General features: G+C 43.8%; 1 protein-coding gene across 1 annotated transcript; it reads left to right on the top strand.

The window, feature by feature from the left end:
* Nucleotides 1-529: 529 nt before the first annotated feature.
* chrna4b (cholinergic receptor, nicotinic, alpha 4b) lies at nt 530-12,696 on the top strand (the record flags this gene model as incomplete). The annotated part of the gene is made up of 5 exons (XM_084184361.1): nt 530-655; nt 7,348-7,392; nt 7,726-7,835; nt 9,273-10,761; nt 12,571-12,696. Exons 2-5 carry the CDS (start codon nt 7,363-7,365, stop codon nt 12,694-12,696), a joined length of 1,755 nt encoding a protein of 584 aa, XP_084040487.1. The 5' UTR covers nt 530-655; nt 7,348-7,362.
* Nucleotides 12,697-13,394: the final 698 nt, after the last annotated feature.

The raw sequence follows: 13,394 nt of genomic DNA on the forward strand, positions 1-13,394 counted from the left end.
TAAAGGTCCAGTGCAAAAGTATGTGTAAAGGTTCAAAGAATCCAAGAATCTAAAAAGGAGAATAAACATGGGAATGAGCTCTCCAGAAGGAGTTAATGATGGTAGCGTCAAATCAAAGTAGCAAAATAGCATCAGGAGTGAGATACTAGATGATTGTTGTCTGACTTGTATGAAAAGACAACAATTTACTTCCTGATTGCACATGGGTATATGTTTTTCATTACATAATATTAATACCCTGAAACAAAAAATACCAATAGAAAACTGACGACAGCAGGTTAATGAGTTAATGATAAAGTATTTCACAGAGGGTCAGCCTAAACATTCACTTGTCCACTGTATGTAGCCCAAGTAAGCAGTGGCCTAAGATCTATTTTCAAACACTTTCATTTGATACTGTACCAAAATGCAGTAGCTTGTTGTTCTCTGAGGCGGTGTGTGGAACTGGACACCCTGACTATTGTCTTTCTCCCTCCTCCCAGTGTATCCTCTTGGTGGACCCCGGGTCCATGCTTTCCATGCTGCCCATGCCGCTGAGGAGAGGCTTCTCAAGAACCTGTTTGCCCACTACAACAAGCTGTCCCGGCCCGTGGCCAACACCTCCGACGTGGTGCTTGTTCACTTTGGCCTCTCCATCGCCCAGCTCATCGACGTGGTTAGCAAACTCAAACAACTCCGATATTTCTTCACATATTTAGTTGTGGTTGATAGATGCACTGGGGCAAAGTCTTTAACTTAAACTTCAGTCAAGGAGACTTGTGACTTAGGTGGAAGTTAGGATTCACTGTGTTTGGCCACACTGTAGTGCAAGAAAAAAAAATTCAACATGACTTCATCTCTTTTTAGTCTTATTGACAGGACCCAGGCTAGACTTGGCTGAGACATGGTTGAAGACTGGTTGTGAAACCATATGAGTCTATTGCCATGTCTCAGGGGCAAGACCCCCCCCCCTAAGAAACTATGAGAAAGTTAATGACTCTAGAGAATGTTATAAACCTGTTGGATTTTAAAAGGCAAATACAATCATTGGTCTTCACAGCCTTTTAACTCATTAATTCAAAGCTTTAGATTAAACTTGTGTACCGTGTTTCCTAAGGGGACGGTCCTCACAATGTTGACACACAATTAAAAGGCTTATTCTCTCCACTCGCCTGCTTTGCTGCCTCTAAAAGAGTAATTTCTGGCTAGAATTACCAGCCAGAGATTACCCAAGGGTGTCCTCATAGTCCTGTTTCAGTCCTCTCAGGCAGCAGGGTGGTTTATGGGGACAGTGGATTGGGAAAAAGATATCGGTGAGAAGAAGTGACAGCTCAGCTCTGGAGACTATGTGTGGGACTTGTGAGCAGAGAACACAGCCTGATTTGTTTTCCCAACATGCATGTTACATTGTGTTGTATTCACACATTTGTCTAATGTTTATATATGTTTCTTTTATAACTTACTCATAAAGCATATGGCTTTCTTGGGACAAATAGGACATAGGCGTTTAGGGACCAAAAAGCTGCTCATTAGAAATTCAACGAGCAACATGCATGGGCTTCGATGAAGTTATCACTTGTGGGTAGCATATTGTTTGGGTTTTCAAAATGCTTTACAGGGCTGTATTATCATACATTCTTCACCTCTATGCATAAAATGTTCATCTTGGAACATCTTGATAAGGATTTTGAAAGGAGGGAAAGGGGATACCTTGTCAGTTGCACAACTGAATGCATTCAACCGAAATGTGTCTTCCGCATTTAAAGGTTCAATATGCAGAAATCGCTCCGTCATTTCCTGGTTGCTCAAATTCTACTAGTTTGCCTAATTTCAGTTGATCATTGTACCATCTAAACCGCTGTGAAATATCTTCTCAATATCCCACAATATTGTATTTTCAGCTTACTTGAAGCGGTGTACAAAACCGAAAGTAAAAGACACAAAAATGAAACTTAAGAACGGTAAGAATAGAAATAGTGCACATAGAACAGATCTACCGCTTCTTAGACTTGCTTTCAATGAGAATAACAGATCTACAACTCAGATTTCTATGTGAATTTGGTCGGGACGCCCAATGAATTACATATTGCAGCTTTAACACAAAGAGAGGTGCGGGGGGCCTGCCTTAATCAAGGTCCACATCATAGGCGCCCAGGGAGCAGTTGTTTTGGGGACTAACTGCCTTGCTCAAGGGCCAAACGGCCTTTCAGTTACTGTCCCAACGCTCTAACCGCTAGGCTACCTCCCGCCCCAAAGTTAGCATTAATATGTTAATTTGAGGCAAAACAGCACAATCTCCATGAATATTTGTGTGACCTTATGTCTCTATAGAGTAGGAAGATGTTTTTGGAAGAAAGAATTGTATATACACAGTACCAGTCAAAAGTTTGGACACACCGATTCATTCAAGGGTTTTTCTTTATTTTTTTAAAATGTCTACCTTGTAGAATAGTAGTGAAGACATCAAAACTATGAAATAACACATATGGAATCATGAAGTAATCAAAAAAGTGTTACAAAAATCAAAATATATTTTATATTTTAGATTCTTCAAAGTAGCCATCTTTTGCCTTGATGACAGCTTTGCACAGTCTTGGCATTCTCTCAACCAGCTTCACCTGGAACACTTTTCCAAACGTCTTGAAGAAGTTCCCACATATGCTGAGCACTTGTTGGCTGCTTTGCCTTCACTCTGCGGTCCGACTCATCCCAAACCATCTCAATTTGGTTGAGGTCGGGGGATTGTGGAGGCCAGGTCATCTGATGCAGTACTCCATCACTCTCCTTCTTGGTAAAATAGCCCTTACACAGCCTGGAGGTGTGTTAGGTCATTGTCCTGTTGAAAAACAAATGATAGTCCCACTAAACCCAAACCAGATGGGATGGCGTATCGCTGCAGAATGCTGTGGTAGCTATGCTGGTTAAGTGTGAATTCTAAATAAATCACAGACAGTGTCACCAGCAAAACACCCCCACACCATAACACCTCCTCCTCCATGCTTTACGGTGGGAAATACACATGCAGAGATCATCCGTTCAACCACACCGCATCTCACAAAGACACGGCGGTTGGAACCAAAAATCTCCAATTTGGACTCCAGACCAAAGGACAAATGTCCAAAGGTCTAATGTCCATTGCTCGTGTTTCTTGGCCCAAGCAAGTCTCTTCTTTTTATTGTTGTCCTTTAGTAGTGGTTTCTTTGCAGCAATTCGACCATGAAGGCCTGATTCACACAGTCTCCTCTGAACAGTTGATGATTACATGTGTCTGTTACTTGAACTCTGTGAAGCATTTATTTGGGCTGCAATTTCTGAGGCTGGTAACTCTAATGAACTTATCCTCTGCAGCAGAGGTAACTCTGGGTCTTCCATTCCTGTGGCGGTCCTCATGAGAGCCAGTTTCATCATAGCGCTTGATGGTTTTTGCGACTGCACTTGAAGAAACTTTCAAAGTTATTGAAATGATCCGTATTGACCAACCTTCATGTCTTAAAGTAATGATGGACTGTCATTTCTCTTTGCTTATTTGAGCTGTTCTTGCCATAATATGGACTTGGTCTTTTACCAAATAGGGCTATCTTCTGTATACCCCCCTACCTTGTCACAACACAACTGATTGGCTCAAACGCATTAAGAACGAAAGAAATTCCACAAATTAACTTTTAAGAAGGCACACCTGTTAATTGAAATGCATTCCAGGTGACTAAATCAAATCAAATCAAATGTTCTTTGTCACATGCGCCGAATACAACAGGTGAAATGCTTACTTACAAGCCCTTAACCAACAATGCAGTTTTAAGAAAGAATACCAAAAAAATACCAAAAAAACATTAAATAAAAAAATTATAAGGAATAAAAGTAACTAAAAATTAAAGAGCAACAGTAAAATAACAATAGCGAGGCTATATACAGGGGGTACCGGTACCGAGTCAATCTGCGGGAGCACCGGTTAGTCGAGGTAATTGAGGTAATATGTACATGTATGTAGATAATAAACAAAGAGTAGCAGCAGCGTAAAAAGGGGGGGGGGGGGGGGGGGGGGGCAAATATTCTGGGTAGCCATTTTATTAGATGTTCAGGAGTTTTATGGCTTGGGGGTAGAAGCTGTTTAGAAGCCTCTTGGACCTAGACTTGGCACTCCGGTACCGCTTGCTGTGTTGTAGCAGAGAGAACAGTCTATGACTAGGGTGGCTGGAGTCTTTGACAATTTTTAGGGCCTTCCTCTGACACCGCCTGGTATAGATGTCCTGGATTGCAGGAAGCTTGGCCCCTGTGATGTACTGGGCCGTATGCACTACCCTCCACTACAGCCCCGTCGATGAGAATGGAGGCGTGCTCGGTCCTCTTCTTTTTCCTGTAGTCCACAATCATCTTCTTTGTCTTGATCACGTTGAGGGAGAGATTGTTGTCCTGGCACCATTTTTTAAAAACATGTTTTAGTCATTTAGCAGACGCTCTTATCCAGAGCAACTTACAGTTAGTGAATACATATTTTAATTTTTTTATACTGGCCCCCCGTGGGAATCAAACCCACAACCCTGGCGTTGCAAACGCCATGCTCTATCAACTGAGCTACATCCCTGCCGGCCATTCCCTCCCCTACCCTGGACGACGCTGGGCCAATTGTGCGCCGCCCATGAGTCTCCCGGTCGCGGCCGGCTGCGACAGAGCCTGGATTCGAACCAGGATCTCTAGTGGCACAGTTAGCACTGCGATGCAGTGCCTTAGACCACACGGCCAGGTCTCTGACCTCCTACCATTGTTGTGTCATCGGCAAACTTAATGATGGTGTTGGAGTCGTGCCTGGCCATGCAGTCATGAGTGAACAGGGAGTACAGGAGGGGACTGAGCACGCACCCCTGAGGGGCCCCCGTGTTGAGGGTCAGCGTGGCGGATTTTGTTGTTACCTACCCTTACCACCTGGGGGCAGCCCGTCTGGAAGTCCAGGATCCAGTTGCAGAGGGAGGTGTTTAGTCCCAGGGTCCTTAGCTTAGTGATGAGCTTTGAGGGCACTGATCTGTAGTCAATGAAAATCATTCTCACATAGGTGTTCCTTTTGTTCAGGTGTGAAAGGACAGTGTGGAGCACAATAGAGATTGCATAATCTGTGGATCTGTTGGGGCGGTATGCAAATTGGAGTGGGTCTAGGGTTTCTGGGATAATGGTGTTGATGTGAGCTATGACCAGCCTTTCAAAGCACTTCATGGCTACAGACGTCAGTGCTACAGGTCGGTAGTCATTTAGGCAGGTTACCTTTGTGTTCTTGGGCACAGGGACTATGGTGGTCTGCTTGAAACACGTTGGTATTACAGACAGGGAGAGGTTGAAAATGACAGTGAAGACACTTGCCAGTTGGTCAGCGCATGCTCGGAGTACACATCCTGGTAATCCGTTTGGCCTTGCGGCCTTGAGAATGTTGACCTGTTTAAAGGTCTTACTCACATCGGCTACGGAGAGCGTGATCACACAGTCGTCCGGAACAGCTGATGCTCTCATGTATGTTTCAGTGTTACTTGCCACGAAGTGAGCATAGAAGTAATTTAGCTTGTCTGGTAGGCTTGTGTCACTGGGCAGCTTGCGGTTGTACTTCCCTTTGTAGTCTGTAATAGTTTGCAAGCCCTGCCACATCCGACGAGCGTCGGAACCGGTGTAGTATGATTCGATCTTAGTCCTGTATAGACGCTTTTCCTGTTTGATGGTTCGTCGGAGGGCATAGCGGGATTTCTTAAAAGCTTCCGGGTTAGAGTCCCGCTCCATGAAAGCGGCAGCTCTACCCTTTAGCTCAGTGCGGATGTTGCCTGTAATCCATGGCTTCTGGTTGGGGTATGTACATACAGTCACCGTGGGGATGACGTTATCGATGCACTTATTGATGAAGCCAGTGACTGATGTGGTGTACTCCTCAATGCCATCGGAAGAATCCCGGAACATATTCCAGTCTGTGCTAGCAAAACAGTCCTGTAGCATAGCATCTGCTTCATCTGACCACTTTTTTATTGACCGAGTCACTGGTGCTTCCTGCTTTAGTTTTTGCTTGTAAGCAGGAATCAGGAGGATAGAATGATGGTCAGATTTGCCAAATGGAGGGTGAGGGAGAGCTTTGTACGTGTCTTTGTGTGTGGAGTAAAGGTGGTCTAGAGTTTTTTCCCTCTGGTTGCACATTTAACATGCTGGTAGAAATGAGGTGAAACGGATTTAAGTTTCCCTGCATTAAAGTCCCCGGCCACTAGGAGCGCCACCTCTGGATGAGTGTTTTCCTGTTTACTTATGGCCGTATACAGTTCATTGAGTACGGTCTTAGTGCCAGCATCGGTTTGTGGTGGTAAATAGACAGCTACGAATAACATAGATGAAAACTATCTTGGTAGATAGTGTGGTCTACAGCTTATCATGAGATACTCTACCACAGGCGAGCAAAACCTAGAGACTTCCTTAGATATCGTGCACCAGCTCTTGTTTACAAATATACATAGACCGCCACCCCTTGTCTTACCAGAGGCTGCTGTTCTGTCCTGCCGATACAGTGTATAACCCGCCAGCTGAATGTTATTCATGTCATCGTTCAGCCACGACTCTGTGAAACATAAGATATTACAGTTTTTAATGTCCCGTTGGTAGGATATACGTGCTTGTAGTTTGTCCACTTTATTATCAAGTGATTGTACGTTGGCCAATAGTATCGATGGCAAAGGCAGATTACCCACTCGTCACCGGCTCCTTACCAGGCACCCCGATCTCCTTCCGCGATATCTCCTTTTCTCTCTAATGCGAATGACGGGGATGAGGGCCCTGTCGGGTGTCTGGAGCAAATCCCTCTCGTCCGACTCATTAAAGAAAAAGTATTTGTCCAGTTCAAGGTGAGTAATCGCTGTTCTGATGCCCAGAAGCTCTTTTCGGTCATAAGAGACGGTAGCAGGAACATTATGTACAAAATAAGTTACAAACAATGCGAAAAAACAAACAAAATAGCACGGTTGGTTAAGAGTCCATAAAACGGCAGCCATCCCCTCTGGTGCCACACACACACAGAGTACCTCATGAAGCTGGTTGAGAGAATGCCAAGAGTGTGCAAAGCTGTCATCAAGGCAAAAGGTGGCTATTTGAAGAATCTCAAATATAAAATATATTTTGATTTGTTTAACACTTTTTTGGTTACTACATGATTCCATATGTGTTATTTCATAGTTTTGATTTCTTCACTATTATTCTATAATGTAGAAAATAGTAAAAATAAAGAAAAACCCTTGAATGAGTAGGTGTGTCCAAACTTTTGACTGGTAGTGTATATATATTTTTATATTATATATATATGTTTTACAGTACACCCTTTCTTAACCTTCAACTCCATCCTTCTTTTTGTGTAAACAGGACGAGAAGAACCAGATGATGACGACCAACGTCTGGGTAAAACAAGTACGTTCAAATCAAAGGCAGAGCTCCATTGTACATTAACTGGACCATATAATTAAATGGAACACTAATATAATAGAATATAATGTATCTCTATGAACTATAATTCAATAATAATAATAATTAGGTGGGTGCTTATATAAGTGTGTATTAATACGCATGTGTGAAATGGAAATGTATTTTTTGCATATCCCAACTCCCCCTGAGACACCCTCGGAGAGTGTGGTCACGGCAAGGGCAATTGACATGCTAGTATTGCACATTTACCTTCGACATATATTATTTGTAATGTAACCTGCCTGCATGAATAGAACATTGCATCTCTATTCCCCACAGGAGTGGAATGATTATAAGCTCCGCTGGAAGCCAGAGGAGTACGAGAACGTCACCTCCATCCGCATCCCATCGGAAATCATCTGGAGGCCTGATATTGTGCTTTATAACAAGTAAAGTACTTGTTTTTAGGCAATCCTTCACTTCAAACAAGCTGCCTAGGGTGTATCGAAACTAACGGTGTAATAGTTTGACAGCTGGACAGCAACTCGTTATGAAAGATTTGAATACTGATTGATGCATATTCCGATTTTCTGGAGAATCCTCATTGGGACCTGCATGAGTCAGCTACCCCATCTCAAGGGTCATTCCAATACTAAACATATGGGGTGAATTTAGCAGTTATGCCCTCAGCCCCTCGCTTTTGCCCCCTCAATTGTTCTCCAGAGTAGACTGATCCGATCCCTCACAATACCCAGCAATCTCCCCTTCACATCGTTAACTCATCAAATAGCTGTTGCTGAAATAACATTTGCATGTTCGTCACCGTTATAGAGTGAAACTGAATGCGTGGACTGAACGAAAAAGGAAAACGAGAACCGGCTTATGTCTTTTGTCTTAAATTGACTGCTGTTTTGATGTGTAGCGGTTGCGGTTGGGGAAATCCCTTCACAACAAATGGGATGACTTTAAGAACAGCTGGAAATATGTGCAAGCATCGAGCCAAAGTCTTTCGTCCTATGGCCAATGTCATTACTTAATTTGGCTAAAATAGATCTGAGAGAGGTCAGTCAAAATGGGCCTGGTCATAAACAATGCAATACATTAGGAGGGGAATTAGGGGACAAAATGTAATTGGATGTGCTTTGGGAGGTCGAAGACATGCATCACTTTGACTGATACCCACTGGTGGACCCATTTTACATCCTATAAAAGGACAGTAAACTGAAAAGGATAGCTAGACTGGATTTCTAACCTGCAGCTGGGTTTCCATAACTGGGCTTGTGGCTAGGTAAACCACACAAATATTTGTGAATGATTGGGTATCACAAAGAAACATCATTACCTTTTGCAGTCCATTGCCTCCAGACTTCTAGTTTCATGAAATGAACAAATGAACATGTGTGGTCTAATGTTGAAATAATCCAAGCAAACATGGAAGCATGAGTTCAAAGCGCAGTAGTACATACAAATTAAATTTACTGTTGGTAGCAGGCAGGCAAAATGCATTGGGGAATATTGCAAACTCAGTACATGAGTACATGCATTTGTAGTTAAATGGCAGTTGTTCCTCAAAAATTGTGTTTGATGATGTGTTCCTTATTGTCACTGAACATGCAGTCAGTGATAATACAGTGTTGTATTGTGTAAAATTGTTCAAGAATAACACTGGGTTAGGATCTGTTAAATTCTTCACAAATTATTTAGTGCTACTATAAATCTGGGGACCAATGCTGACTTAAGAAATGCATACAAAGTAAAAACATGTAAATCGACCATATAGTATTTGTAGACTAAATCCTTAAAGTAATTGCCATATTTCCAATTATGATATTGCATGAATAACACATTTAAGGGGTTGCTACTTCACTAATGTATTTCCTCTGTAGCGCTGATGGTGACTTCGCGGTGACCCACCTGACCAAGGCCCACCTGTTCTACGACGGGCGCATCAAGTGGATGCCGCCGGCCATCTACAAGTCCTCTTGCAGCATCGACGTCACCTTCTTCCCCTTCGACCAGCAGAACTGCAAGATGAAGTTTGGCTCGTGGACTTACGACCGTGCCAAGATCGACTTGATCAGTATAGCCAGTGACGTGGACCAGATGGACTACTGGGAGAGCGGCGAGTGGGTGATCATCAACGCCGTGGGCAAGTACAACACCAAGAAGTACGAGTGCTGCACAGAGATCTACCCCGACATCACCTATTACTTCATCATCCGCAGGCTGCCGCTTTTCTACACCATCAACCTGATTATACCATGTTTGTTGATCTCCTGTCTGACTGTCTTGGTGTTCTATCTGCCCTCCCAGTGTGGCGAGAAGATCACCCTGTGTATCTCTGTGTTGCTGTCTCTCACCGTCTTCCTCTTGCTCATTACTGAGATCATCCCGTCCACCTCGTTGGTCATCCCGCTCATCGGCGAGTACCTCCTCTTCACAATGATCTTCGTCACCCTCTCAATCATCATCACCGTCTTTGTGCTCAATGTGCACCATCGCTCGCCGCGCACCCACGGCATGCCTCAATGGGTGCGGCGGGTCTTCCTGGACCTGGTGCCTCGTGTGCTTTTCATGAAGCGGCCACCGGCCACCGCCAAGCAGAACTGCCGGAAGCTGATTGAGATGATGCACCAGACCAGCTCCTCGACAGCAGCCGGTCAGTCGCAGTCTTTCTGGGCCGGGGTGGAGACGGGGCTAGGACAGCTAGGACACACACTGCCTGCCACCCACTCTGACAGCTCCAACATCCTGGCCCTTTCCCCTTCGCCCTCCCCCTCTCCTCCCCAGGGCCTGCCCTTGGAGGAGCACCCCCTCAAGGCTCCCCAGCCCTTCTGCCGCTCTCCTTCCAGCCAGTACTCCATCCTCTTGGAGGAGCCTGGCAAGCTCGGGAACACCGCCTCCCCTTTGTCCTGCTCAACCCACTCCTCCACCCCGTCCTCCTCCTCCCCCCCGTCTCTGCTGCTGGGTCCCCTGGGTCCAGTCCACTCTCTGCCCCGGGACGAGCAGCGAATACTCTCCCCACACGGGCGGAGCCACAGTGTAGAAAACGTGTTTGACCAGAGGGAGCCTAACCGGGAGCCCCCCCAGAGGGCCGGGCACTGCTGCCGCTCCCACAGCTTCCAATACTGCTGCCTGCACGAAGAAGGGGGTGGGGTTGCTGGTGGTGGCAAGGGCCGAGGGGCTGTAGGTGAAGGAAGGCTAAAGAGACAGGTCCTGCTAGACCAACTAGCTAGAGCCTCCTCCACAGAGCCCACCATGGGTCTAGTGATCCGGGAAACCATGGTCCCCACAATATCCCCGTCGATGAGAAGGGCCATAGAGGGCGTGCAGTACATTGCTGACCACCTCAGGGCAGAGGACGCTGACTTCTCAGTGAGTTTGTTGACATTACCTTTTCTGTCAGAGCACCTTAATTTCCATATGAACCATGAATGGTTTGTATAACATTCTCTCAATGTTGAAAGTAGCATTGCCTTCTAAGATCTTATTGCAAGGTTACCCTATGACTTGATATACTGCAGGGGTCTCCAACAGGTCGATGCCCACCTATGAGTAGCTCGCCAAACAATTCTGAAAATAAATGCAATCTTCACGCTTTCTATTGCAAAGTGTCATAAACAAATCTCACACGTCTCAGACACCGCAAGCTCCCAGCTACTATCAAATCAACGCAACATTGACATTATCTCACCCCTGGTTAGCCACTATTGGCTTAAAAAGACAAACCTAACACAATATCTGCCAATCAATTTTTAGCAATATTGCCCGTCTGTCTGTGTGGTGCGCGCGTTTGTGAGAACCGTCTTGTGGGTTGACAGAAATACTTTCCCCAAAACCTTCTCAATTAAATGTTAACTGCAGAGTACACTTACCTGGCAGAAGTATTTATGAGTAAGTACATCATTAGTCTCTATTATTTGTTATTTGCTAACTTTGCCATGAACTGAGCAGCAGCAGTACAGAACCACCCCTAGACCGGCACATTAGACGGCACATTCCTCACAGGCTTGATGCACAATTAAAAGGGAAATCACACTCGAAAATATATTTGTTCGTTTTCTTCCAGACCTAAAAAAAAAATGGTATTCTTATGTGATTTAAGCATTGACATGGAGTCAGAACATCCAATGTCGTTGTTTCTCTATGAACAATTGTAATGTTGAGAGTAAAAATAATAATAATTTAAATCAGAAAAAATTAAACTGAGAAAACGTCATTTGGGAATATATAAGACAGCATTTTTGGGGGAAATCACAGATTTTATAGGGCCCCCCTTAGAGTTCTTTATTAACCATTATTTTACCAGGTATATTGACAGAAAACACAACTTTCTCTTGTACAAGCAAAGAGTTGCAAGGGAGACGAGAAGAGAAGAATGTGCCTATTTGAAAGGTAGAACAAAATGAGTAGCTCGCGACGCGTTTCATTTATTAAAAGTAGCTCTAATGCTAGAAAAGGTTGGAGACCCCTGATATTCTGTATATTGTATTCATGATCCATTTGAAAAGATTAGGCAAAATCAAGGTTTAGCTCTGCGGTATTCTGAAAAATGACATTTAAGACTTTTCTCACTACCTTGCCAAATCCATTCCTTCATATTTAATGGATGGCCGCTCACCTAAATTTGACAATACAAGCCTTTCCAGGTGTCCTTGAGACAAAGTTCCTGTGTTGTATTTTGAAGCACAACAGGGTTGTGGTATTGCGAGCAGAAAACCAATAGGCAGCAAATCACTTTGAAGTCCTTGGTAAATATATATCGATAGCTGAGAGTCATAGGCAAACAGGTGTGACACAGACAAGCTTAGATTAACAATCGAGGATGATTTCTACTGTGAAGAGAAGCTGCTGAATAAACAGGCCAGGGAAATTCCCAGGCAAAAATTGGTGGTCTCTGCAAAAGCTAGAGGTTTCTGAAATGGGGATGCACAATGTAGCTAAAGTTTACGGCTAGGAGCTCTAGCCAGTGTATACTTATCTTTGAAACAAATAAGGCTTTACAATGTTGCCCTGAATATTTCATAAGCAAGCTGGGAATGACTGACATTTAAGGTAATGAAAAAAATCTTCCATTCGCAAGAAATCAATCAAGGGCAGAAATTGACAGCCTGTAAAATGTTTGTGCAGTGTGGTGTGGATATTCGAAATGACCATCTCTTCTCTTTTCTTCTTCTCCACCAGGTAAAGGAGGACTGGAAGTATGTGGCCATGGTCATTGACAGGATATTTCTCTGGATGTTTGTACTAGTGTGTATACTGGGAACACTGGGACTATTCCTTCCTCCTTGGCTGGCTGGAATGATCTAGAAACCTAGATTCCAGACACAATGAAACCGTGTGGAAGTCCGGTTCCGAGAGAGATTAACAACAAGAGACACAGAGTTACAATGCAAAGTTACCTGTGAGTCTCTCTAGGCCAATGTATTTCTAGGTTTTCTAATAATGGTTGATTTGTATTTTATGCCTTTTTTGTTGCTTTTTGGATTGAACGTGTAAGTCACTGTCTTTATTTGTGTGTTGCCATTGTGCACAGGTTATCGTGAGGTTATTCACAGAGAAATGGAGGGGATGTGGCTTTCATTGATTCCACAGAACATATGAATTCTTTATGAGACCAAAAGGCCGACAGTGAAAACATCCTTCTACATAATTCCATTTTGACATTGAGCTGCGTAGCCCAGGTCCTCACCTATGTATAACGAATGAAGGATGGGCTGACCTGCGCACGTTGCTGATTCATTAGCTTGAAATGCTAAAACTTGAATTGATCAGTTTAAATTAAATGGAGGTTAATGAAAAAAATCCCATCCCTATGACCGTTTGTTCATCTGATATTTAATTTTGCCTGATGACAATAAACTATATATACAAAAGTATGTGGACACCCCTTCAAATTTGTAGATTCGGCTGTTTCAGCCACACCAGTTGCTGACAGGTGTATAAAATCAAGCACACAGCCATGCAATCTCCATATTCAAATATTGGCAGTAGAATGGCCTTACTGA

This window comes from Coregonus lavaretus (assembly GCF_964263955.1).
Source record: "Coregonus lavaretus genome assembly, chromosome: 20".
NCBI classification, from domain to species: domain Eukaryota; kingdom Metazoa; phylum Chordata; class Actinopteri; order Salmoniformes; family Salmonidae; genus Coregonus; species Coregonus lavaretus.